This window comes from Chlamydotis macqueenii, chromosome 1 (genome assembly GCF_036417535.1).
Source record: "Chlamydotis macqueenii isolate bChlMac1 chromosome 1, bChlMac1.mat, whole genome shotgun sequence".
NCBI classification, from domain to species: Eukaryota; Metazoa; Chordata; class Aves; order Otidiformes; family Otididae; genus Chlamydotis; species Chlamydotis macqueenii.
Window position 1 is genome coordinate 32890012 of NC_141556.1, and position 26810 is coordinate 32916821.

The 26810-nt window shown below is 39.7% G+C and overlaps 2 protein-coding genes across 3 annotated transcripts in view; one reads left to right on the forward strand and one right to left on the reverse strand.

The window, feature by feature from the left end:
- TMEM117 (transmembrane protein 117) overlaps positions 1–26810 on the forward strand; it is a 217142-nt gene that overhangs the window by 14260 nt on the left and 176072 nt on the right. The window contains exon 3 of one of the 2 annotated variants that reach the window (XM_086740017.1): positions 23899–24031. The exons of the other annotated variant lie outside the window; for it this stretch is intronic. Coding sequence (XP_086596143.1) covers positions 23899–24031 — 133 coding nt within the window. The remainder of the gene's footprint in view (positions 1–23898; positions 24032–26810) is intronic. 2 annotated transcript variants of the gene reach the window in all.
- Positions 12884–19412, reverse strand: LOC147601996 (P2Y purinoceptor 1-like). The gene is made up of 2 exons (XM_086755580.1): positions 19343–19412; positions 12884–13902 (listed from the first exon to the last, which is right to left on the reverse strand). Exons 1-2 carry the CDS (start codon positions 19410–19412, stop codon positions 12884–12886), a joined length of 1089 nt encoding a protein of 362 aa, XP_086611706.1.

The following is a 26810-nucleotide window of genomic DNA, read 5'->3' on the forward strand; positions in this document are numbered from 1 at the left end:
AGGCCCCATCTCTGGAAACGTTCAAGGCCAGGCTGGATGAGGCTCTGAGCAACCTGACCTAGTCAGGGATGTCCCTGCTCCTTGCAGGGGGGTTGGACTAGATGACCTTTGAAGGTCCCTTCCAACCCTAACCATTCTATGATTCTATGATTCTATGATTCTTCATTTTTATAGTTACAAATCTTACCCCTCAAGAGACATGCCATAAAGTTACCTTACAGTATGGCCTGGTTTTGTGTAGTGAGGAGGGCTATGGTGACAACTTCTGCAAGAAGCTGGTACAAGTTTCCCCTGTGCCTGGTGGACTCAGACAGGTGTAGGGCAGACCCGTCACTGGCCAGGGCTGAGCCAATTGGTGACAGTGATAACTCCTCTGTGATAACATATTTAAGAAGGGGGAAATTAAAAAAAAAAAAAAAAGAGTGAAGAAGCTGCAGTGGGGGCAGAGAGGGGGAGGTGTGAGCCCTGTGGGCCTTGAGGCCCTCACCCTCTGGCCTCCCACCAGGTGGCCATCTGGGCCCCACTTGGCCCAGCCTGGCTGAGAGAAGAGAAGAGAGGAGATGTAAAGAGAATCTGAGAGGCGTCTGCCTGAGCCAATTCTGAAGAATTTCTTGTGAGAGGAATGGCTCCAGACACCAAGGTCAGTGAAGAGGAAGGCCAGGAGGTGCTCCAGGCACCAAAGCAGAGATTCCCCTGCAGCCCGTGGTGCAGCCCATGGTGAGGCTGGCAGCTCATGGAGGCCCATGGAGGAGCAGAGATCCACCTGCAGCCCGTGGAGGACCCCACGCTGGGGCAGGTGGATGCCTGAAGGAGGCTGTGGCCCTGTGGTGGCCTGCTGGGGCAGCCATTCCTGAGGGACTGCACCCCATGGAAAAATGACCCCCACCGGAGCAGATCATGAAGGACTGTAGCCCATGGGAGCAACCTCATGCTGGAGCAGGGGAGGAATGTGAGGAGTTCATCCCCTGAGGAGGAAGAAGCGGTGGAAAGCAACAAGTGATGAACTGACCATAACCCTCATTCCCTATTCCCTTGCTGTGCCACTTGAGGTGGGAAGGAGGTGGAGATAATTGAAATGAAGTTAAGCCTGGAAAGAGGGAGAGGTAGAGGGAAGTTGTTACTGCTCTCTGTCATTATCCTCCTTTGGCTTTATTAATAATGAATTTAAATAGTTTTCCCCAAGTTGAGTCTGTTTTGCCTGTAACAGTAACTTGAATGATCTCTCCCTGTCTTATCTCAAACCTTGACCTTTTTGTTATATTATCTTTCCCTCATTCCCTCAGAGGGTGGGGAGATTGAGTGAAAAACTGCGTAGCTTGATCCCGAGAAGGGCTTAATTACGACATGCTATTTTGTCTTACTGAGAAAAGCAAGTTAAGCCTGTTCTAGCCATTTCCTTGGTGTAATGTATTATGGAAAGGTGAAGTCCTTCAAAGACTGCTTTCTTAGAGAAGGGAGAGAAGGCATGTGTGTTCGTAAGTACATCAGTGACACTTAGGTGTCTTTGGCACTATGAGAGGCACTATTCATTTTGTGACTGAATAATTCATGTTTTTTGAAATTGAACTCCTTTATAATTAGACCTCTCAAGGAGTCTCAGTGGATATTTTGTGACCATTGTAAATGCCTCAAGACAAAATTTATAGTTATTTTTAAATACATATAAGATGTACTCAATGTTGTCTAACAAGATATTCCTGAAGTAAACACAGCTTCAAAATGAGTGAAGACATTTTTTACTGTATTGAAGAGGTTTGAATTCTTTACTCTGAGAGGGAAAGGATCTTCCTCTGAAAGAGCTGGAAATGTTCAACAGCAAAACTGAGAAAGTGCTCCATAACCTTCAGGAAACAAGTGCTGTGTAGTGTTTTCTGTGTCTGTTCCTTGTTAAGATGCTGGTGACTCAAGACGGAGAGCTCTTTTTTGGCTATTTGAAGATTAAGATGCTGTACACTGTCATGCTGCACATAAAGCACTCTAGACCTGGAATCTGCATCGTTGACATGTCTTTGGTATTCTCTTTCTCTTAGATCCTGAACTATATAAATTATCATCCATCTAAAAGTTGGACAGATGCACCTTTAGAGGTGGAACGCTTTTCTGTAGTAGCATCAGACTTCCCAGGGAACAGCTTTTTGCCATATTAACATATAGAGGTGGGTAGAAAAGACTTTTGTCCCGAACAGTTCACCAGCAACTTTCTCCTTTGATTATTTCAGTTTTGATCATTCAGATCTGTCTGGTGAATCAAACTCTATTCGAGTAGCCTCTAAGCTTTGTTAGCTTGCCTCTTGTAACAGCCTCTACAAAGTGCTCCGGTGGAGGATTGTACTGTGCTTGCTTCCCGTGTGATACTGAAATTTGGGAAATGCCACATGCATGTCTCCTCACCAGCAGGAAGCTTCTTGGGGGCTGACCTTAATTTTTAGTGGTTTAAACTGTTTGAACTGCATGGTCACTTTCTTCCTTTACCCTCTCTCCGTGAAAATGTCCTTTCTAGTGACTGTTGTCTGAGCTAAAAGAGCTGATGAAACCCAGATTTTCAAAGTATGCCCAGACATTGCATTCCTTAGTGGTCACTTTTAGACTTTATCCAAAGTTTACAGGTGAAAGAATCAGAATCTCACCTTAGCCGGTCAGTGCATTCTCATTTCCCCTTTTCTTTCCCCTTTCTCACCAAAATCTTAACCAATCCTAGATGACAGAAAACTTAAAACACTTCAGACATTGCACAGACGGAAGATTTTATTAGAAAAACTGCAATTATTTCAGCTCTCAGTTAAGATTTTTAATGTATATGCGAAGAGCTTACAGAGGCGGTCTGTGTGTACCCAGAAGTTATCAGAACGCCTTTCTGAGTATCAAACTTAACTTGGTTGTGGCTCATCTAAGGTTGTGTATGAAATATTGATCCGTGGATTTCCAGATGCACTTTGATGTCCTGGTATTTTTGGTGTGGAATTGGTGTAGATTATATGCTTATGTTTGTATGGTTGTCTTATAGGTGTTTTTTATGTTATAGGGTTTTTTTTTTTAATGTCTCTTCTGCTTTCAGACATGCATGCTAATGTCTCTCCATGGATGCATTCTGCCCTAAGTTACTCCAGGAACGGGTTTGGTGGACTTGGCAGTGTTTTAGATTTATGATTGGACTTGGTGATCTTAAAGATCTTTTCCAACCTAAACAATTCTATGATTCCTGACCTTACAGAAACTGTGACTCTTTACAATGCATCAGCTCCACACAGTTTCCACACCTCACCTTCCAGCAAAACTAACTGGAATCCTGCTCAGCTGGGATTCAGATTTATCAGGAAAATGAGTGATAACAGGTCTGTTATTCTCATGCTGTGGTAATGGTTATGGCATATGAGGTCCCGCTGTCGTGTAACATGGGTGGTTGTTGCAATTACAATCTGTGTAAACAACTGGCTAGAACCACAGTTATCAGAAGAAAATTAGGTTTGAGAAGCAATTCAGACAGAAATAATTATCTTTCAACAGAGGAGCACCGTCTAGTGGTATTGAATGAATATGGCAGCTAGTTAAACAGTTATTTTCTCTCAATAAAGAGAAATAAATATGCGAGACAAAGAATAGTAATGAATATTTCTGTACACTATTTTTGTGATTGAATTGATAATTTGTGTAAAAACAAAGAAAAAACAAACTTGACTAGAGAAAGCATATATTTGGAAAACTTAAAACATTTTTTTCAGTTACAGTACGACCCGCCTCGCCAACCCACTAGCTATTTATGCACTTACCATGTAATAGTATCTTAGTGTGTTCTCCTGTGGAACGTACGCACCTTTTGGCTTTTTTTAGTAGTCAAAAATTGAGTTCATTTTATATCTGATTTAACTCCAAAGGAAATTTGCTACAGAACTGTTACGTTGTCTAAAGTTTCACTGATTGTTAACACAGTTTCTCCATGCAGTGTATTTCTAGTAAATACATATTTATGAATATAGTATATGCCTTGGTTACTTTTGCAAATAACATAGTATCAAATTATTTAAAATTAAAATTTTCCGAAGTTACTACTAAATACAGTGGATGTGGTCTTTTAGCTGATATTGTGGATTTCTACTCTTTCAATTTCTGTGTAGTAAATAATCCTTTTTGAACACCATTACATGGTGTACATAATGCAAATGAATGATGTGCTATTTCTAGAAAGGCAAATTAGGATTAATAAGAAATGCTTAATATTATGTCGTTACAGGAGATTTGTGCATTAGTGGAAGCTATCTGTATGAAACAGATATTCATACTTACATTTTCATGGGGTTGCTCTGAATTTTGCATCTGTGTGACAAAATGTCAAATAAAAAAAATCTAATTTGCAGGTGGTTAAAAGAAGACATCACTCTAGTTCCACTTTTTAATTCTGTAAGCATAATCCTGTGTTATCAAAGTAGGGAACTTGATCATTTTTTCCCTGAAGAAATTCTTCAGCATCTGGAATCTTCATCCCAAAGCTGAAGTAGGTCTTGTGAATGTTTTAACCAGTGAAAGCTCATTCCATCTCACTTGTTTTGGTTGTGCCATTATGAAATAGGTTTGTTGAAATAGCTAGTATTTTTGCATCCTCCATCACATGGTAGGAGGGCAAAGGGGTGGTAAGACAACTGGGAACCTGAGGCAAAGTTAATGGAGTTGGGGTTTTGTCAACTGCTTCTGTAACAGTGGGCACAAGATTCTGCAAAATATTGCAAGTGCCACACAGTCACTCGTTGAAAGTATGACTGCCTAACCCTAGGGCTATTTTGAGCCTGGTAGAATAATACCAGCTTTCCTGTGTAGGATCTATGCAGCTGGCAGCACATACGACTGATACAGGACTTGATTAACTCACTGTATCCCTTTTTGGTGCTCAGACAAGTGTCTGCCTGGATGCATATACAGATGCTAGTTGAGAATTATATGGATTATGAAACAATAGTTTTCACTGAGATTAAAATGCTTAGGTCTAAGTGCATACCATTGTATTTCATTGACTAGAGAGCTGTCTTGATTGTCACTGAAATGTACTTCTTTTTGGTCCCACAACATCAGTTCTCCACTTGTCTCATGCACTGGAAATGCAAACACGCTCGGTAACCCCTGGGCTTCCTGTTGGTGCACTGTGAGATTTAGTCACAGTGTCCAAAACAGGCAGCATAGTTGCAAATATTTGTTGAAGACAAGAAATAAAACAAAACCCATCCTTAATCTCTACATACTGAGATTAAATCAGAAAGCTGTCTCTGGTCAGGGTTTCTTTTTTTCTGCATACTTTACACCTCCAATCAGAACTAGAGAGAGGGAACCTCCTGCATGGGAGCGCTCATTGGCTGCTGGGGTCTAAACAAAAAATAGTGTACTCTGTTCTTGACCAGGAGAGTGTCTAGTTTATTTTTTTTTTTAATTAAAATGAGCATTGTTTCACTTCCTTTGAGACACAAATTATTTTTGCTGGAACGCGTACTATCTCCTATATTTGACTGACCAAGTGACTACCTTTTTGCCTTGAGGAAATGTAAATCTCTTTTCTCTCTTGCTCTCTGCCAGCCTTTGATGGCTTAGCATGCACACTTTGTACTGAGTCCCAGGGACAGCATTGCTTCCCTTAGTCCTGTAGAAAATCTCTGACAAAGCTCTTGGACAAATCTAAATCTCTTCTGAGTTCCGGTTCAGCACAAGGGTTAGTTGTGGGTGGCTGTTTTCTGTCAACCTCCACTTGATGTGTTTGATGGAAAGGGGCATTGCTCATTCAAATCAGGCTAAAGGTTTATTATGCATATTTGCTCGTATTTAAACATATTAAACTATTTACATATGAACATGTTGAACTATGGTTGTATTTTTATATGTTTATATTATCATCATGTTTGCAATTTACTGTGCCACAGTACTGCATTTTGGATCACTTACAGGAATGACTGTTTGTAAACTTGCAGTTGCTGCTGCTGATGACAAAATCTACTTTGTTTTCTGAATCAAAAATGCTTCAAAAATGTTTATTTTAAAAGGCTGTGTGGCAACTCTATTTACTGTTAACAATAAGCTTGTGAATCAGTTTCGGTGCAGTTCCAGGAGAAAAGAACAAACAGTCAGAAAAAAAAAGGCAATAATTATTTTGACAAGTCATTGCTGTGTATTGCTAAACTGGTATTGAAAAGCAGAGGTTACAGCACTGCCCTTCAGAGTTCAGCATCAGTGTTATATGGGATATAAGTACCGCTATGTTTCTTTTACCTACTGTGAAATTTGGATGCCAAAGAATTCAAAGAAGGAAAATGTATTTTCTGTAGGCATTACATATAAGGTGATGAAACGTAGTAGCTCTAAAATAAAAAAAAAAAAAAGGATGAGGATCATGCAATTATGTTAAAATTAAAAGTTAAAAAAAAGCAGGTTTCTTAAAAATACTAAAAATTCTTAAAGGATAAAGAGTGCAAAAATATAATTAATACTTATGTACTCTCTAACCAACTTTTCTTTTGTGATAAGAACATCTAAAGACACAAATTTTTCACATTCATTTTGTAACCTGGGATACAGTCACATAGAATTAAAAAATCTACACCTCAAGAAGAAATGCATTAGCATTTTCTGTTGCTAACGCAGGGTTTTCAGTTGCTTCCCTATAAAAAATGTTCTAAAACATTATTGGAAATCAATATCTATTTTTACATGTCTCCTTTTAACTGCATCAGCACAGTTGTCTAAATCTGAAGTTATAACATCAGTAAGAGTAAAGTCTGTAATTAAATTTATATGTTAAATCTGTATAATGTAAATTGACAGTTGCAGAAAAAATTCAGAATTAACAACACACTGTAATTCTGGCTTAACTTTAAGTCTTCCCACATTATCTGCACTCCACAGCTTGTCCACAACAGCAGCTGGAGGTATTGCATTTAGGTAATAGTAATGACATTAATGTAAAGCAGAGAGGGTGATCTGATGCCTTTATGAGTCCAGTACAACGTTCGGCACAGCAGATGGCACTGACCTAACGTTACCACCCTGCTCTTGGTTGCCTTTGGTTAATCCATTCAGAAAATGTCAGCCCTTCCCTTGCAGCAGCAGAAGTCCATCTTCTTGTTCTTGTTTTTGTATTAAAAGGTGAATGTGCATTCTTATGAACGTTTGTATTTTGATTATTTTTTCTTTGAGAACTAGCAAGCAATCCTTAAAGACTATATGGCATTTTAGAGGAAGGCAGTGCCATACATTTCACCTGCATTTCTCTCCAGAAGTTTTTAGTTTAGACCGGTCCCTTGAGATTAACCGAATCAGGTAAGACAGGCTGTACAAGAAGCCTGATGGAAAGATATCTGGCTACTAACGTCAGTCTTCTGACTGGTATTGGCTGGACTGGTGGGAAACCAGAGATCCTAGGTTCCCATTGCCCTAGCACATGATGCACTTTGTCAGGACATCACTTTTCTAGCTAGGTCAGTAGCTGAGACCTTGACCATTCCGTTTTGTGATATTAGGCTACATTCTACCTTAGACTGCAAAAGCTGAGAACTGCAGTTCTCTTTGATTAAGGTTCACCTTTCCCAGTTGCAGGAAGCCCCTCCGTGCAGTGTCATGTGAAGAGGAAGGGACCGAGCTGGTTGGGAGAAGGCCTGAAAAGAGATATTGCGGGGGGGCTGTAGAGGTGGTAGATCCCTGCACAGGGGTCAGCACGTCCCATCACCTCTGATTGCGGGCTCCAGGCACAGCGCAGAGAGACTTGGCAGCCCTGAGACTCGGATGTTTCTCTAAGGCAGGAGCGCAGAAGCTACATTTCCCTGCAAGGCATGTGATGGACTGAGCCACATTACCTGCCTCTACTGTGGTTCCTCCAGCTGTAGGATCAGTCTGTCTAGGCATATATATTTTTTTTTTCTGCCTGGAGAGCTTTGGGTTCCACTGCTGAAAGCAGTGTACAAAGATGAAGTATTTTAACTGCCTTGTGGTACTGCTTGTCATAGCTTTTTTTGCCAAGTGAGGTGTTTCTGAGGCGTGGAAAATAAAAAGTTTGATATCAGAATACATTCATTTATGTATATTGAAGAGAAAATCAAACTTTAAGGAACATGTGAACATTTTTATTTTAAAAAGGTAAACCCATGTCTTAATAAGTGTGAACATTTCAAGTAGTTTGTCTGTGAGATAAAAGTATTACAAAGACAAATGGAGAACAGTGGGTGCATGAAGATGCTTTTCCTTAGCCCTGGGACATTTGTAGCAAAATTTACCTCTTCTAAGTTGAAGCTTAAAGGTTTTGGTTTTAACAATTTTTGCTTACAAAACAATGCTGAATTTACAGTAGTAAATGAAAGAGTTTTTTTCTCTGACCACAGCTGAGCACATGCATGAACAGTCCAATCTTTCAGGCCATAGTCTATTTTGTATTCATCTAGTATATTACAAAATGTCCACCACTGTAATATCTCAGAATCTAGATACGGTACATGAAAGCTACCCGTAGCTTGCAGTCATTTTTATAGGCTAATACGTTATTACAAGAGTCAATAATGTGTTCAAACTCATTATAACAGTTGAGCATTTAATTGGATACGATGTTGTCAGATTAATCCAAACAAAGATCTGTGAGAAACCGGTATTGCAAGATACTTGTCATAGTAGATGATGTTGACTTTGACTCTTAGCTGTTTATTTTATTGTTCACTCATTGTAGCAAAATGGAATAAACTTATTTAATTTTATTTGTTTGTGTGGGGAATATTATAATAAAACATTTTAGGAGCATATATTAAAAAAAAAAAAGACCAAGTAAATATGGACAGATGTCTTGTGCCTTTTAACTCTTACTCTGTAGAAAACCTTTGATTTCAGTCAGGACAACATTAGCATTAGTTCAGCCTAGCTGAACAAAAACACTTTAAAAAAGTGTGTTTAATTGATTATAGAATCACTTATGAACAGACAAACAAATATCTAGGAGCCTTATCAGCTCCTGTTGTTGTGTATTCACAACTGAGTATCATGAGGAGCATGAATATTTGAGGTTAAAAGAGGGAATAATTTTTCATTAACGTTGTGTCCTGAAGATGATTTTTAAAGATTACCCAGCACCTTTAGACTCAGCCCAGCACAAGGCATGTTGCCCGAGAGAACAGACAATAGAGGTGCTGTGACACAGATGCTTTCTGTAAGAATACCCTGTCTTCTTTTTTCCCTTCTATTCTTCATTATTTCGGATTGATTTGGAATAATATTTTCAGAAGCATAAGGTGGTTTCTTTGCTTTTCCTTCTCCTTTTTCTCTTATGTGTGCGAGTACCGATGGCTTTATCGATAGAAAAATAACAAGCTTTATAGGATTGTTTGGGCCGTGTAGGACTGAATCCAGATACAGAAACAGACATGGAGACTAGGATTTAGTTTTGTAACACAGTTTATTCCATATTTTTCTTTCAGCGGGCCACAAAAAGAAGCAATGCAGAAGAACTGGTTTTACTAGAGTGATTTTAGAGTCCCAACAGTTTGTTCCTTGTTTTGCAGGTTAGCCCAGAACAGTAAACTGAGGAGCTAGGACACCCACCTTACTCAGCCCTGTGTAAGTGAACTAGAGGAGTCTCCAGCTTGCTCCTGCTTGTCCCCAGCAAAGAGTTTAGAGCAGGGCTACCATCCATGCTGCCTGTATCTCTTGCGCATCTTCTTGGGGGTCAGGGAGGATTAAAGGATACGCAGCAGCAATCAATATTGATTCGACATATACTATTTCATGGCAATTTTTATCTTCTGAGTTGGCTGAGATCTGGATTCTCCTCTGGCAGAGCAGGTCTTTGCCTGTTTGTTTACCCGGTCCTTCCCTGGTCGCTGGTACACTGCAGTGAGTGCACCTTGATGGTCTCCCAGGCCCATGATGGCAGCTGCTGGCATTCTCCATGATGTGTGTCCTGAACCATTTCAGCTCTTTGGTAGGGTGATTCTGATAGAAAGTAAAAAGCATCTCATTTTGCTTCCATGTGAGTATACTGCATAGTTCAGTCACAGTGAGAATATAAAGGTCATTCTTGTTCAGTTAATAGTATTTTATGCTCTGATTACCTGACCAGCATGAAATTTCTTCCTAGCTTTTTATTGAGTCAGACTCTGACATTGACTTTAAAGCATTTCCTTATTGTCTTTTTACACACTGAAACACAGGCAGAGAAGCCCTAGACTTTGCTTGAGAATCTGCAATCTGCATTATTACTGCTTGCAAAAGGCATTGCATATGAGTTGTTGAAAGGGTTACCTGTGAAGCTTTTCAATTATTTTATTTGTCTGAAGCTCACTGGAGTCTTTCAATCCAATCTTTAACTGAAATTTTAAACTTTATTCTTACCAACTTTGGGTGCTTATGAGTACAGGCTGCATTCATAGGTGTTATAAAGGCAACACTTCAAGACAAAACAATTCCATTTTTTTTTTCCCAAAATCAAGAAGATACTTTGATAATGTTTGTCACAATTTCTTCTGAGTTGAATGCTTCTTTTCTCATTAACAACAAAAAATCTTTCTAATGATACTTGCTTAGTATGTAATAGTAACATCAGCATCTATATGGTAGATATTATGCAGTGAGAATGAAATGATCTATCTGAACAGAAAAACAACTGTTTTGCTATTAAAAGATCTCTAGAAAATATAGAGAAGCTGCTGTTCTAAGTAGTTGTTGTCTCTCCTGAAAAAGCTCACATATTAGAAGTCTTGGCAGGTAAAACCTGAGACTCTTTGCTTCCCAGAGGTATGAAGTCATCTCTTCTAGCCCAGGACTGCACTGAGTTTTCATGTTTCATTTTGTGTCTAGAAAACCATGTTTTGATTTCACATTGAATTATACTGAGCCCGAACACAGACAAATTAACTTCCTGAAAAGCAATACTGAGGTGGAGAAAGGAGAAAGAAAGAGTGTATCTGTACCCTTACAGATAGACTGAAAGATAAAAGTGGCAAGTGTTTGATTTTGGGTTTACCGTTTACAGTCCTGGGTGCAATCCGGAGGGAGCAGTAAACTCATTTAGCCCGGAGCTTCACACTAATCTCTCCTGTTGCCTTTTTTTTTTTTCATGCTGAGAGCACCTTTGTCACTAAATGGCATTGACATTGTTTCTGTATCGGTCTGAGATGTAAGTCTATATTATAGTAGGTAATTGCCCATGGGTGCCCATTCATGGGTTTAAAAGCTTACTTTCTTAAGGAAGCCAACCCATTGTTAATAACCCTCTCATGTTTCCAAAAAAAAAAGGTGAATATTTTTCTTTTTAAGTAAGAGAAATTGAAAGATTAAGAAATTATCAAAGCAAAAAAGCAGCACTTACTATGAAGTGAGTACATAACTCCCCTGCACAGAATATAGGCATGCAATTTTGCTACAAGATCCTGAGTTTGCTAGTACATCCAAACAGACGTAAGATGTTTCACGTTATCAGGACCTGGTTCTTCATTTCATGTCACAGTTATAGACAATTAAAAAAAATTGTTCTAGAAATCATATATATATATATATATTTACTCAATAAAATTGAAACATACAACAAGAGAGATTTAATACCTAAATGCCCATGCAGAACAGAATTATTTTCACATAGAGACATGTGACAACAGAATTATATTAAAACTATGGAAGTTAAAGAATTAAGACACTGTACAAAGTATATTAAAAAGTACTTTGTCACTAGTAACTTCTGAAAATAAAGTTAACATGCTCGCTGATACATGAGCTTTTATAATTAACAAGGTAGTGTGTGTGACTTGGCAAGAAAGCAGGTCAGCAGGTGGTTGATTATGGAACATGATTATTTTGCCCATGCAATCTGTTGAAAGAACACGTATTTAATGACTGTTGAAGGTGGATGTTCTGATGATTATATATTGTGCTGTTTTAATGATTAAAATGCACTGTAAACTAATTACCTGGGACTGTCCTGAAACTGTGATGCCGAGAGCCTAAATGAAAAGGAGAAGAAGCACTCCTGTGTAGCAGCATCTCTTACTCGTTTTGCAGCTCAGCCACCTCTGCATTTCAGAACTTTTTCTGTGCACACATCTCCCTGTTGATGAGTTCAGAGTTCATGGCAGAACCACACACTCCCCTGAAGCAAAACACTTACGAGAAACAGCTGTAATTGCCCAGGGTTTGGGGGACACCACCAGTGTGCCCTGCCTATCAGTTTGGAACCCCTGCTCCCTGGGGGAAGAGTTAACAAAGCTCTTCCATCCATGCTTATGTGCTTCATGAGCACATTCACTGTGGCTCTGACTCTCCTCAGGGACTTTATCTTATCTTACAATTTATTTTTTCTTTGTTTGTTTTTGGAAATGTGCTGCACTTACCGGTTAACAAGGTTCCACTGGTAGTGCCAGTGAAACTCTAGTGCAAGCAGCATGAAAATGAAGTACTTGTAGAAAGCCTCTCTGCAAATGCTTGAGAAGTTCAGCTGTAAGCATCATGACTGTTATTAATTGCACAGTCCAATCACAGCAGCACTTACAAAGAGATGAAAAAATAATTAACAAACTGTAAGAAGCTTCTCAACACTGTGTTCTCTTAATCTTACTGTATTTTTCTGGCCAAGAATTAAAGTAGCTACTTAGAACTTTTCTTCATTGTTGATTCCATGTTGTGTGTACATACAGATAAGAAGTGCTATTTCACAATAAATTAAGGTATTTTTTTGACAAGAATATTTAAAATGCCAATTCTGTAAAGCTAGGAGTTGCTAGTGTTTCTTTTCTAGTAGATGTACAGATTAATTGTACTCTGCACTACTGTCCATTTTTGCTTACTGAAGAGCTTGCTATACAGTACAGGAGACCAAATTTTAAATGGGTCTGATGACACAAAGCCAAATGGGCAGGGAGAGATGCATGTCTTTGTAGACTGGTGTTTAAGTCATTCTTGAGGACAGAGTGATGTCCCTTACCCTTCCTGTCAGACAACAGCAGCACTGGCATTTGGGATGACATTTTATAGTTTTAATGCTTTGATAGAATGTCTTATTTGCTATCGTAAAAATGATAGGGTCAAGGCAACTATTGATGCTGCAGATGATCTCGGTGACTTTATAAATGGCACTTACAGTGTTTATGTTCCCACAGGGTGGTTGACAATTAATTCTGTACATTAGTATGACTATTGTCATAACATGATAAGGTATGAAAGAAACAGCAAATACAATCATAGCAGCTGAAATGAGTAACAGAGGTCTGACGAGTCTGTTCCTTCTTTGCTGACGTTTATTGAGTTGTAGTAATGCTTTGAGAGTCAACAGATAGCATGTAAAGACGACTGTGACTGGAATTAGGAATCTCAGTAGAATCTTGGAGAGCATGACTGGCACTCCAAATTGTAAAAGTCCTTCAGTGGTATCCAGGGAATCTATCCTCTTGTGTTTTCTTCCAGCTGCAACTAAGTGGTAGATCTCCGGCATTGATGCAATCACTATGAAGATCCATACTGCGATGGTACAAAACATGGCCTTTCCTTTGTCCCACCATGTTAATGAAGTGATGGGATGGACAGCACCTACATATCTATCAAAACTGATGAGTGTCAGGAAATAGACACTTCCATAGATATTAATACTAAAAAATAGTCTTATGGTCTGATAAAATGCTTGACTGAAATTGACAGTTAACTTCTGGAGACTGTAATATACTGAAAACGGTGCCATGAGAGTCCAAGTAAAGTCACACAGTGCCAAATTAAATAGAAATACAGTGCTGGTTTTCCATGTCTTCATGTAGTACACATAATGTCGTAGTGCAAGTATATTGCCTAGAAATCCCACTAATAAAGACAAAAGGCAAACAAGTATCAGCAAATAACAGTACCACTCCAGCTTAGGATTTCTGTTGCAAATGAAAATCATGCATGTACCATTCATCATCTTTCCATGGAGTATGCCTGAAGGGAAAAGAAAGACCAACAGCTTTTAAAATAAAAAATGAATTAAATGTATTGAATTTAAAATGCAAAACTTTTACATTAAATCCAGTATGTTTGAACTGGCAAAGGAATTCAGAATATGGTATGATGCACAAGCTCTCCTCTATCTGAGAAGAGTGTAAATGCCAAGTAGAGAACATGTAAATCTTACTCTGCAGCAACACTGGCACAGGCAGATCTTCATGAACATTTATCCAAACCTTTATATTCTTTCCTTTGTAATATTTAGTGTAGTGTATGACAGATGAGAGGAAAAAAAGCATGCACCCTCAGTAACAGCAGCGTCCCCTTGGCCAATAATGTGTCTGTGTCTAACTTTGGAAGAAGCAGAGGAGAGGACAGTAATTGCCCACGCTCGTTCCATCCTGGCTTTGACTGCCTTGAGTATCCATACTGGGCCTAGAGGTATGCGTAATGTGCAATGTGGGCCGTGACTGAGATCCAGAAGACAACGTCAAAGCAAATCGGGATGAAATCCTGCTTATGCTGAAGGCCACAGCAGCCTTTTCATCTAAAGTGCTGAACAAACTGCTTTTTTTTTTTTAGTATTCCTCTATAAATTAATGTTCCGGGCCCAGTTTACATCAATACCCGTTATGGAATATCTGGAATATAGGTCTGCGGTGTATTTTTCGAAGCAAGGTTTTTATGCTTGTAAAGTCCTATGTTTAGTCCAAAAGATTTTGTAGTCCTAATAAAAACAGAATAAAGGCTGGAATATTTTGGCAGAATGAGCTGTCACCAATTGCATTTTGTCTTGTTTCTAGAACCTCTCTCCAAATGATGCAGCTGATGCCAAACTGTAAGGTCTGTCCAAGCAGGGTTGTCCAAATGGCCATTTATAGACCAGAATCCACTCCAGTGCTTGATAGGAGGACAGGATAAAATTTTACTCAGTACAACACACACTCTGAATGGAAGAATGGACTTTATCAAAATGTTATTGATTCCTTGAAAATTTTCAAACAGCTTTAACCGTAATGTTGACAGTAGTGTTTTTTTGGAACACAAAGTTTTGCTTTCATGTCTACCTTAATACAATAAGACTTTTCCAAAGGTATGCTCACTGATACAGGTCAAAATATAGCAAAAAGGAGCTACAATGAAGCCCTGCTTTGCAAATATATGTACCAAAACATATATATTTGCAAATATATACCAAAAACCTAGTTCAAACTGTACTGAATGAAATTAAAAAGGGAAGTTTTTTTTTCTTTAGAACAGAAGTAGTCAAATGACTTTCCAGAAAAGCAATATGGATAGAAAGCCATCTGTTCTACTCCCAGTGTATTTTACAGGTGGGGAATGTTTGCTCTCTAAATGTGTTTTCTTTAGGATGGAAGCACTGTACTTTAACCTGGGGTAACTGTACTCTTTCTCTTTCCCTGCTCTTCTCCATGGCCTTTGTGAGTACCAAACTTCATGTAATTTTTTTCTTCAGCTGAAGTTTATGTGATATCTCTGTAAATTCTTTAACATTTAGCCACCACAACAGGTACAGTACGGTTAAGTAACATTTTCTTATAATGTGTTCAATTAAAAGGCAATTGAATATGTATAGGAGTTATCATTTCCTAAAATCCTCTTGGCTAGAGGTCATGGGTGATTTTAATTAAATTGTATTTCCTACCTCTCTGCCTTCCTTTTAAATAGTTATGAATGAAAGCACTAAGCATCTGATTCCAGATTGTGTTGGCTGTATAATTAAGCCCTGAAGTGGCTACAAACAGCATGGCCATAGCCGCATGAGGGAATTCTAAGGCCAGGTTCCTGATCTCATCAAGCTCCTGGAAAAGGACTATAGGTAGGTCTAAATGGAGGGAGGCAGATAGGTGTGCCACCTGCTCCACTATGCTGTAAGTTGACTAGATGAAGCCTTGTAACTCCATTAGGGCAATTACAGACCTGAAAGAATAAATCTCCTATTTTCTTCATGGGATGAAGAGGATCTGATGAGAGGTGGGCCCATGCCAACCTCATGAAGTTCAACCAGGCCAAGTGCAAGGTCTTGCACATGGGTCGAGGCAACCCCAAGCACAAATGCAGGCTGAGTGGAGAATGGATTGAGAGCAGCCCTGAGGAGAAGGACTTGGGAGTGCTGGTGGACAAGAAGCTCAACATGAGCCGGCAATGCGCCCTTGTGACCCAGAAGGCCAGCCACATCCTGGGCTGCATCAAAAGTGTGGCCAGTAGGTCGAGGGAGGTAATTCTGCACCTCTACTCTGCTCCATAAGAAGGATGCAGACCTGTTGGAGAAGGTCCAGAGGAGGGCCACAAAGATGATCAGAGGGCTGGAGCACCTCTCGTATGAGGACAGGCTGAGAGAGTTGGGGCTGTTCAGCCTGGGGAAAAGAAGGCTTTGGGGAGACCTTATAGCAGCCTTCCAGCTGACCTAAAAGGGGCTTATAGGAAAGATAGGAGAAACTCTTCAGTAGGGCCTGTTGTGACAAGATAAGGGGTAATGGTTTTAAACTGGAAGATGGTAGATTTATACTAGATATAAGGAAGAAATTTTTTACAATGAGGGTGGTAGAACACTGGAACAGGTTGCCCAGAGAGGTAGTGGATGCCCCATCCCTGGAAGCATTCAAGGCCAGATTGGACAGGGCTCTGAGCAACCTGATTGAGTTGAAGGTATCCCTGCTCCTTGCAGGGGAGTTGAACTAGATGACTTCTAAAGATCCCTTCCCACCATAACTATTCTATGATTCTATGATTCCTCACCTTCAGTTCACTGGACTGCACTCTGGGTTGAGGTATATGAAGTTAGTTATGATGTTGGAAGGGCTGGAACTGCATAGCTGGGTATGGTGCATTTAGAGCTCAGAGGGTCATTAGAAAATATGTGTTTGTATAGACATTTCCCTTGGGATTCATATTTGGGTTTTCTAAAATGTTCTTACTGTCTCCTATACTGCATCTAGTTCTGGAGCCCCCAGCATAAGAAGGAGATGGACCAGTTGGAGAAGATCCAGAGAAGGGCCAGAAAGATGATCAGAGGGCCTTTCCTATGAGGACAGGCTGAGAGTGTTGGGGCTGTTCAGCCTGGAGAAGAGGAGGCTTCGGGGAGACCTCACAGTGGTCTTCCAGTACCTAAAGGGGGCCTACAGGAAAGACGGGAAGAGACTGTTCAGCAGGGCCTGTTGTGACAGGACTAGGTGTAATGGTTTCAAAATAGAGGGAGGTAGATTTAGATTAGATATTAAGAAGAAATGTTTTACACTGAGGGTTGCAGAGCACTAGAACAGGTTGCCCAGAGAGGTGATTGATGCCCCATCCCTGGAAACGTTCAAGGCCAGGTTGGATGAGGCTCTGAGCAACCTGATCTGGTCGGGGATGTCCCTGCTTCTTGCAGGGGGGTTGGACTAGATGACCTTTAAAGGTCCCTTCCAACCCTAACCATTCTATGATTCTATGATTCTATTACTTCTTTGTATTATAGTAGAGCTTAGAGGCTGTGATCAAGACTAGAGTCTTGAAACGGCATGGTTTGCAATTGATGCAAACTGCCCTCCTCAGAAGTGATAGAAAAAATATAATGAAAGGCTCGTGGGTCAAGATAAGGACAGGGAGATCACTCACCAGTTACTGCCAAGGGCAAATCAGACTCAACTTTGGGAAATTAGTTTAATTTATTACCAATCAAATCAGAGGAGGGTAATGAAAAATAAACTCAAATCTTAAAAACACCTTCCCCCCAAACCCTCCCTTCTTCCTGGGCTCAACTTCGCTCCCAAATTCTCTACCTCCTCCCCCTGAAAGGTGCAGGGGGATGGGGAATGGGGGTTGCAGTCAGTTCATCACACGTTGTCTCTGCTGCTCCTTCCTCCTCACACTCTTCCCCTGCTCCAGCGTGAGTCCCTTCCATAGGATGCAGTCCCTCAGGAACAGACTACACCAGCGTGGGTCCCCCATGGGGTCACAAGCCCTGCCAGCAAACCTGCTCCAGCCTGGGCCCCTCTCTCCATGGGCCCACAGGTCCTGCCAGGAACCTGCTCCAGCATGGGCTTCCCACAGGGTCATAGCCTCCTTTGGCCATCCTCTTGCCCTGGTGTGGGGTCCTCCACGGGCTGCAGGTGGATCTCTGCTCCTCCATGGGCCTCCATGGGCTGCAGGGGGACAACCGGCCTCACCATGGGCTGCACCACGGGCTGCAGGGGAATCTCTGCTCTAGTGCCTGGAGCACCTCGTCCCCCTCCTTCACTGACCTGAGTGTCTGCGTGGTTGTTTCTCACACATAGTCTCCACTGCTGCTGGTGTTCTGCAGGTTTTTTTCTTCTCTTCTTAAATACATTATCCCAGAGGTGCTACTCCCATGGCTGGTGGGCTCAGCCTTGGCCAGCGGCAGGTCCATCTTGGAGCTGGCTGGTGTTGGCTCTGTTGGACATGGGAGAAGCTTTCAGCAGCTTCTCACAGGAGCCACCTCTGTAGCCCCCCCACTACCAAAACCTTGCCACACGAACCCAATACAGTGACTTACAGGGTTGAGACAGGATTAGGTGCCGAGATAAAAAGAACCTTTGCTAAAGTAACATAACAAGGAAGAGAAGTACACAAGGGGTTTGACCCCCAGTATGGTGCTGTAACAAGAACCCCTGATCTTCTATTGGAAGAATTTGAAGACTCTTCTACAACTGAGACCCAGTTCACTGCATGTGAGTAGATGTAGTCAGCATACCCTGCTATATCCTGTTTATCTAGTACAAATCTATTCCAGTTACCAGATAGGTTTTCCAAATTTCTGACTTCACCAGCAATATATTTCTGTTACATGTGCTCTCAAAGCGTACCCTTTTAGCTCATTTTATCAAATTAATAAAGCACTATACAGGGAGTCTTAGATTTTGTTATAAAAATATCAAGCGTTGTTTGCAATTTTTACTTTAACATCTTAACTGTTAGGTAATAATGTAATGCATTCCCTTTTTACATTCAACTGAATTGATATGAAAGGATATATAATGCAATGTGAGTATTAAGTGGAGCATTTAATATATTTTAGTTCAACTGTATTTAGCATATTATACATACTAGCACGATGGGAACACTAATATACAGCGGTATTTGTATGCAGTTAGGTAAGTAGATTGTGCTAATATCCAATTCCTTTATTCTTAATGACTCAATCGGTATTGCGATTAAGCTACTATTTCTTTCATTAAAAATGTTGCTCTTGTACTTGAGAGTTAATGAAATTCTATATGGCAAACATAAGCTACAGTAGAAGCATAGTTAAGGTGTAAGAATCTGCCTACTGAAGACAATATTTGTGAAAAAGTACTTTAAAAATATGAAATATATATGTGTGTATATATTAGTGTGTAATAGCTATATAGGGAAAATTATATTGCTTTGGAAAATATAGGTGCAATGAATACATAATAAATCTTTCTCTTACCTGTTTTAGAAAGGGTGAAATTATCTATTTTGCAGACGTCTAGATGCCCGTCTGTGCTTTTCCTCTCCATTATTCTGAACCTTCTAAAATCACAACTCTATTTTGCGAGAACTGTTTTTAATCCAAGGTGTTGATAATATTCCATATGCAATGGCAGCTCTTCAGAGTGCAGGTATCAAACTGCAGGGCAGATATTTTTTGTCATTAAGCCCCTCCTCTTAGTAAGTCAGGATAAATTGCTATTGCCAGAGCAGCCTCTGCTTGCTTTCTAGGAAAGGATAGACTTACTGCACATCCCCAGTCTAGCTAGGCCTAGGGCTGTCATTGTTTCCAGCAGTGAAAGAGAAGAAGAATACAGGGGCTTGGGGCATGTATATTTGTGTTTGCACTTTCCCTTTCTTCCCCCTTCTTCACTGCCAGAATCCTTATTCTTGCTGCTCTACTACTGAACTGGTCTGTGGACCTATGTTGCCCTTGCCCCATCGCAGAGCTTGCTTCACCCCACATACCTCTCTATCACTTCTCTTGCCTCACGGTTCCCACCTTGTTCCAAAATCTGAGCCCTGTCAGAGAACTCCCATCCTCCAACTCTGCTTGCTCCAGAGCTCAAATCCTAGCTAACACTTCAGCCTGTAGCCCAAATCTGCTCCAGGTCCTCCAGTCTTCCTGCCCCAAATCTGCATCTTCAGTCTTCAGCAGCACACAGCAGTCCTGGGATCTTCCTGTTTCATTCCCTGAATGAACATCTCACATTTTTTACTAATTTACCCCACTTTATAGCTTCCCCGTATGTCCAGCCCTAATCCATGCTGACAATGGACTTTGCAGTTCAACAGTAGCTCCCAGAGATGTCTCCTCCCAGACCATTCCACCTCTCAGTCTGCTATATCACCTTGTGATACTACCTGTCCAGCTCCTTGTCTTCCTTCTGTTTTCCCTATTTTGACATCTTCTAGCAGCTGACTGCACTATCTCCTGATTAGATGCTGCCTGAATTATCAGTTGTCTTCCCTTACTTCTCTTGGCTTCTGCTGTGGCCCTCTCCACCTTGCAAAAGCACATTCTCATCTCTTGCGCTGGTGAGATTTTCAATATTCCAAACAATCAAAGAACATGTTAAAAAATCCACCTGGTTTCAGAAAAAGAAAAATTCTCTCTGGAAAAAAAAAGATAGACCATCTATGGTACACATGATGAAACAATGATACTCTGTTAGCTATAGGGGCATGCAAGTATGAGAGATGGTGAGCTACACAAACTGTCTACTAAAATCAGTAGAGGTAAAAGGAGAGCTGCCAGGGGACAGAGTTGTGAACAGAAAAGGAGGTCAGGATGTCAAGAAAAGTATGGACAACTGGATTGAAGGGCGTGATACTCACCCAGGTGAGGAAGAACCAGTATGGCTGAGCTTTAAGAAAGTGATCATTGGAAATTCTGATGAGAACACCTCAAGGACCAGTATCAGACTTGTAGATGTCCAGGAGAAAAAGACTCCAGACAGTGAATAAATAGTGTGTCTAAAGGATTTAGAGATGAAAGACAAAAAGGTGATAGGATGTTCTTGCAGAAGCAAGTATAGAGGCTATTACAATGGTAAAACCCAGTAGATACATTTCTTTCAGGAAAGGAGAGGGATGAACAAGACAGAGAGATTCAGAAGAGGAAAAGAGAGATGAAAGTAGCAATAAAGAAGATCTGGAAATTGCATAGAATGAAATTGTATGGGCAGCTGAAAAGGGTAAAGAGCTACAGGAAACAGAGGTGAGAAGCTCCTGTGTTTACCATAATGGAGAACGACAAATGAAAAAGGTAAGAGAAGAAGACAGAGAAGGAAAAGTAGTCCAGGAAAAAATATATTCCTGAAGAAACCATGACAAAAGTTTCACCTATCACCAATGGTGAGGGTAAGCAGAGTTTATTTTCAAGTGACAAGACATACCACTATTCTTTGAAAAAGCCACTCTTTGCAGAATAAAGTATAAGACATCACATTATTAAAGTGCTTAGGTCTGAGAAAAATGCACAGTGCAAGATTCTACACAGATTCATAATTTCATTTCCTAATAAAATTAAGGAAGCACGTAATGTATATCAGGGGATGTACTTCTACTTCAAATACTTCACATGAGAAAAGCTTTCGTAGACATGGAAAGGAAAATGATGTATGACAGTAACCTTTTTTTAGCATTTGAAATGAATTGTAATGGTCTGTAATTGTTCTCAGCATCTCTTAAAAATACTGTTATTAGTAAGTTATTGTTGCATTTTTCCTTAGGACTTCATGTTCAGTGCATAATGTTTGAAAATAGGATACAGAAAAAATGTGTGTAAGGAACTGAGATTTTTATTTATGTCAGAATGGTGAAAAAATATTAAGACTGTAGGAGCTTATTTTGTGATATTACAACAAGGCACTATAACTCAGCATTTGACAAATTTTAGTTTAATAAACTGCTTGGTAGTTGATCAGTCTTTCTGATGTTACCTTAATAGTAAAAGTATTGCTCTTAAACATGTTAAATATTATCTGTTGATCCAAAGCCCTTTTGAAATCCCATCTGAGATGTTAAATGTTACTCTTACTGGGAATCAAGCACTGAAAAAGTATTTCTACACCTTTGCACCATCATTCACCCAGTCCTATTTAGATCATTAATCACTGCAAGTAAATGGCCTTTGAAAAAGCAAGAACCATTAAAGCCAAGTATAATCTACAAAAAGCAGGATGGAGAGAATGTTGTGTTGCAGCAAGGCTTTTGAGAATAGGACAATAAAATCAATCTTGCTCTGACAGACTTGTAATATTACATTTGTGAAATGGCAAGAACATTACCATGAGAAACAACCATAGCTCAAATACTCTAGGGAATATTTAGTATTCTGTGATGCAGTGACAACACTTGGTGTACATATCTGACTAGGAAATGAATAGTTATTAATCATAAGTATGATTGTAAGCTCTATTCTCTTTCGTGGTTATTTTCTTAATGTTACCACTTACAGGCTTAATCAGTTTGTGGCCCTAATGTGGTATAATGTAGCGAAAGTCTACATAGTTGTGGATCAAGGACTTCAGTGTAGAGTGTAAATGATTTGTCTGCAATATCACAGGAACTCTCTGGTAGAGTCTGAAACCTATTCTAAGGCTCCTGGCACTTGCCCAGTGCATATCGCACATTGGGTGAGGTTGTCCCAGCTGAGCAGTATTGGAATCAGACTTTTTTCAGAGTTTCCTATGTTGAAATTAAATGACTGGCAGACAAGAACATGTGGCAACCTTGTACTACCTCACAAAACAGAGGAGCAATGAGATTGCACAGTATTGTTATCTCAGTTTTACCTAGAGAAAGACTGATAATTTGCTTATTACTAACCATGTATTTTTGTTTACTTTTGGGCTTAAGCAAGAGTTATCTTTGACTGAAGGGATGGCTTTTCCTCTGATACATGGAGTTTCCCTCTAATCTAGGCAAGTTCTTTCATTCTCAACTGGTCTTGCAGTCACCTGCTCAGAAGGGCAAATAATCTCTTTTTCTCATGAACCCATATGTCCCAAATCCCCACTTCTATTCCATGTTGTGTTTTTCACAAGCTAGACACATATGATGAGATCACATTATCCTGTCCTATGATATTTGACCCGTTGCTGCCTATAGTCAGCAGAAAGAGACAGACATCCATCAAGATTTAATGCTCTTTTGTTACTGATTAAGAAATAACTGGCAGCAAATCATGGATATCACACAACCTGAGGCACTTATGACACTTCAAAATTTATAAATAGACTTATTTCTCAAAACATTGCTCAAACACCACTAAAAAGTGCCTCTTGCCTTGAGATCTAGACTAATTCCATGAGATTTTTCCCTGCTGTGGCATTTGTTTTGGAGTGTTAGGATGTAACAGTTTCTAGAAAATGGAAAGGTTTAGGCAGTTACCGTTCCAGTCCATCACTTCTTCCCATTCTTGCACAGATATGCAGCACTGCTGTTCATTGAACTTCAAGGTCAGCAGCTTGATGGAACTAAGTCACATGGAAGAAAAACCAAAAAAAAGGTGAAATGTTGGGTTTTTCTAGATGGATCAGTTCCCTGCTCTTGTTCACTTGTGCATGGCCGCTCAGCTTGCTGTGCCAGCATGAGAGCAGAGTGGGTAGAGAAATTAATGGCTGAAAGAGGGAAACATCAAAAGCTGCTTAATCAGCATGCAGAATCACGTACAATGTGTGTAAAACCACAGCCACATTTTGATCAGGTACCACAGACGTGACGTGGACTCTTTCAGGCCTCCACTTCAGTGATTCTGACTCCAAGAGCCCAAACCAGTTTTTCATCAGTTTGTGGGAAGCAAACTTGTAACTTTTTCGGAATAATATCTGTTAATTCTGAACTGCAGAAGAGTAGTTTGGCTGCATGATGCTACATCTGCCCTCCTTCCACACAGTGGAATAATTGTATATAAGAAGAAATACAGTTTAGTACTCTGTTTTAATTATCATGTAAACATGTATTTACTGACTGACTAAAATACACTTTCCCATAATATTCATACCATAGGTCAGTTGCTCCGTCTGAAGATGTTTCGAGAGGACCACGGGTCTTGGATGACCATGTTCTTCAGTACCATCCTCTTCCTCTTCATTTTTTCTCACATCTATAATCTGTTCCTCATTATGGCAGGGAATATGAGGTAGGTTACAGAGTTTCTTTTTATCTCTTTTGCTCTAGAATATACTCTACTGGAAACTTTTTGTATTATGCTACTTTACAGTGACCAAGAGCTTACAAAAACGTAAGTTTACTAGTATTCACTGTCTTTTTTTATTCCTCTGCTTTCTGAATTTAGGTAGAATAGTAATTTAATTGATAAATTAGCTAAGAGGATTAAATAATAAAAATGGAGTCCTAGACTAATGATAGCAACTATTATATCAGGGTACTAATGAACATTATATCTTTTTTATTGTTATTTAAAATTATAGCTCAACAAATTTGATTTGAAGTTAGGGCTGAGTAGTTTTAAAAGTATAAGTATTACTATTGTGTGTACTCAGGAAATTTTGAGTTAAAAGAAATTAAAACATCGAAACTTAAGAAAGCTCACACTTAAACCACAAACATTAAATGTCTAGTATAGTGCTATTTGGGTTATACACAATAACATTTCCTGATCCAGTTTGTTAAAAATATTCTTTAAAATATTTTTTTTTCTTTTCTCCATAAGGTAGTCTGACAGGGCAATGTTATGGTTGGCTGAGGCATGAACAGCTATCTTTTTATTATGTCTGGGTTTATTTTAAATTGAGCTTTTTATGTTAATTTTCTGGCTTAAGAAGACTTGCTTTCTCCTATTATCTCAAAATTAACACCACTTTTATGTGTTGATTTTCCCGAGAAAATCTACATTATTAGTCTTCTAATACATACAAAATGAGTCCATTGGACAAAAACACAAACTTGTGTTTGTGAAAGGCAAGATAGCATCTGAAGAGTTTCTAGCAAGGAATGAGAAACCCAATGTATCTATGAGTTGAAGAACTGTGTGAATAATTGAATGACATGTTCTTACCAAAATATCAGAGTCATACCAACAGACTCTGATGAAGAGTTATTTGATGGGCCCTGGTATGGTGTGTTACAGGTCTTAAGTGTGTCAGCAAAAATACACAGTGTATAAAGTCCTGTTAACAAAACCAAAAGGTGAGTAGGAGGCAGACTGGGTGTCACTTAATGAACATAAGCGCAGACCAGCTGGGCTAATAATGAGATTGTGACATGAAGACTAAATGTATTGATTCAAGCAAGGCAGGTAGAGCGGCAGAATCACCAAGTGTTTTAGGAAACAATCATGGTAATGATGTGGTAAATCTGAATAGGTGACCAATAAAAGGCAGAAGAATCATCCCTGCAATGAGGAGGGTGAGAGCATTGTAGATATCTACCTTCTCTATTTACATAGTCATACTATTATTGATATTATGTTAAGGTTTATATTTGGTATTTCTAATGCTCTGTAAACTATAACAAGCTATTAGACAAAGCATTAATGATTTTGAAAGCTTGACTCATGTCTGGAAATCAGAGTTCATTTGTTCTTGTCAACATTTGCGCTCCCCGTATCTGTTACAAGCTTCCATTAGCTGCACTGAGGAGATTGTATGGCAATCAGCGTCCACATTCATGGAAACAGGCACAGCCTAGTACTAAAATGGCTGGTGTCAGTCAAGCTGCCCTCTCACTTTCTGCGGCATGAAGTCTTTCCTTTCCTGGATCTCATGCCCCAGCCCTAGATTTGTTGCGATTGTTCTGGGAAGCTGACCATGCTGTGCTCAAGGAATCATACTGCATTTTTGAAGTGGGCTGAAGGCTTGTTACAGCTGGTTTGGGTGTCCATCCTAGCAAAAAGGCAGCAAGCAGGTACAGAAAAAAACATTTTCAATCTCAAACTACTCAATGTAAAATACCAGCCAAACAGAGCCCTTGGATTGGTCTTCTCAAAGTCGAGGTAGAACACTGTGTAGTACTTTTGAAAAGAGGTTTTCTACACAAAAACCAAACATCATCAGAGCTAACTGCTTCATGTTGCTGTAATAAAATGTTTCAAGGAGTAACTATTTTTTCCTGAGTAAATGTAATCCTTATGAAAGCTATTTGCTTCACCTTTTGTACTGCTGTGCAAAAAAACCTCCCTGTCTATGCCTGTTGCCACAGTGCCTTACTGGAGTGACTGACACTGGAGGGACTGGCTTCCAGGATAAAGGTCAGAGTCTGCCTGCGTGGAGGTTACAGTCTTTCAGAGACAAACTGACCTTTGTGTCTATGGGCTCCTATGAAACACAAGCATCGAGAATACACATCTTCCCAATACAAGGGCTATGAAAGCCTTACAATTACTGTCTACAAGACTGAATGAAAAACATTCTTCTTTTTTGTATGTGTTTTCTCGTGGTCCTATCTCTGATTCAGCTTGACATGTGTGCTGGCAGGAGATTCTGACAAGTTTCTTTATGTCAGATGTTTAGTCTCATCAGTAAAAATTGATGGCGCATGAGTAGGAGAATCGTACGTCTTGTATGTGCATGCCAGCATGGATGATCGCAGCAGAAGCAATATCCTGTCGAGGGCTCAAGGGACCTGTGCCAGGAGTGCTTTAAAGCTCTGTCATGTTACCATCTCTAAGAAGGTATATTTTACAGTTGCCAAGATTTGAGGTTTTTTAAAAAGTATTTTTAAAGACACTTCACATGTGTCTTAGTGTGGCAAACCTACAAGGTGTGAATGTATCCCTTAAAAAAGGTACTGGTAGGGACTGTAGTTTGCTGGAAAGAGCAAAAGCTGAACAAGTTGCTGGTATTTGAGTACATGTTGTAGAGCTGGTTGCTGCATGAAAGTGTGACTATTTGAACTGAAAACTTTGTAACAGATTGGAATGTATCTTTTTAAATTTTAAGTCTCTCTTCTTTTTTCAG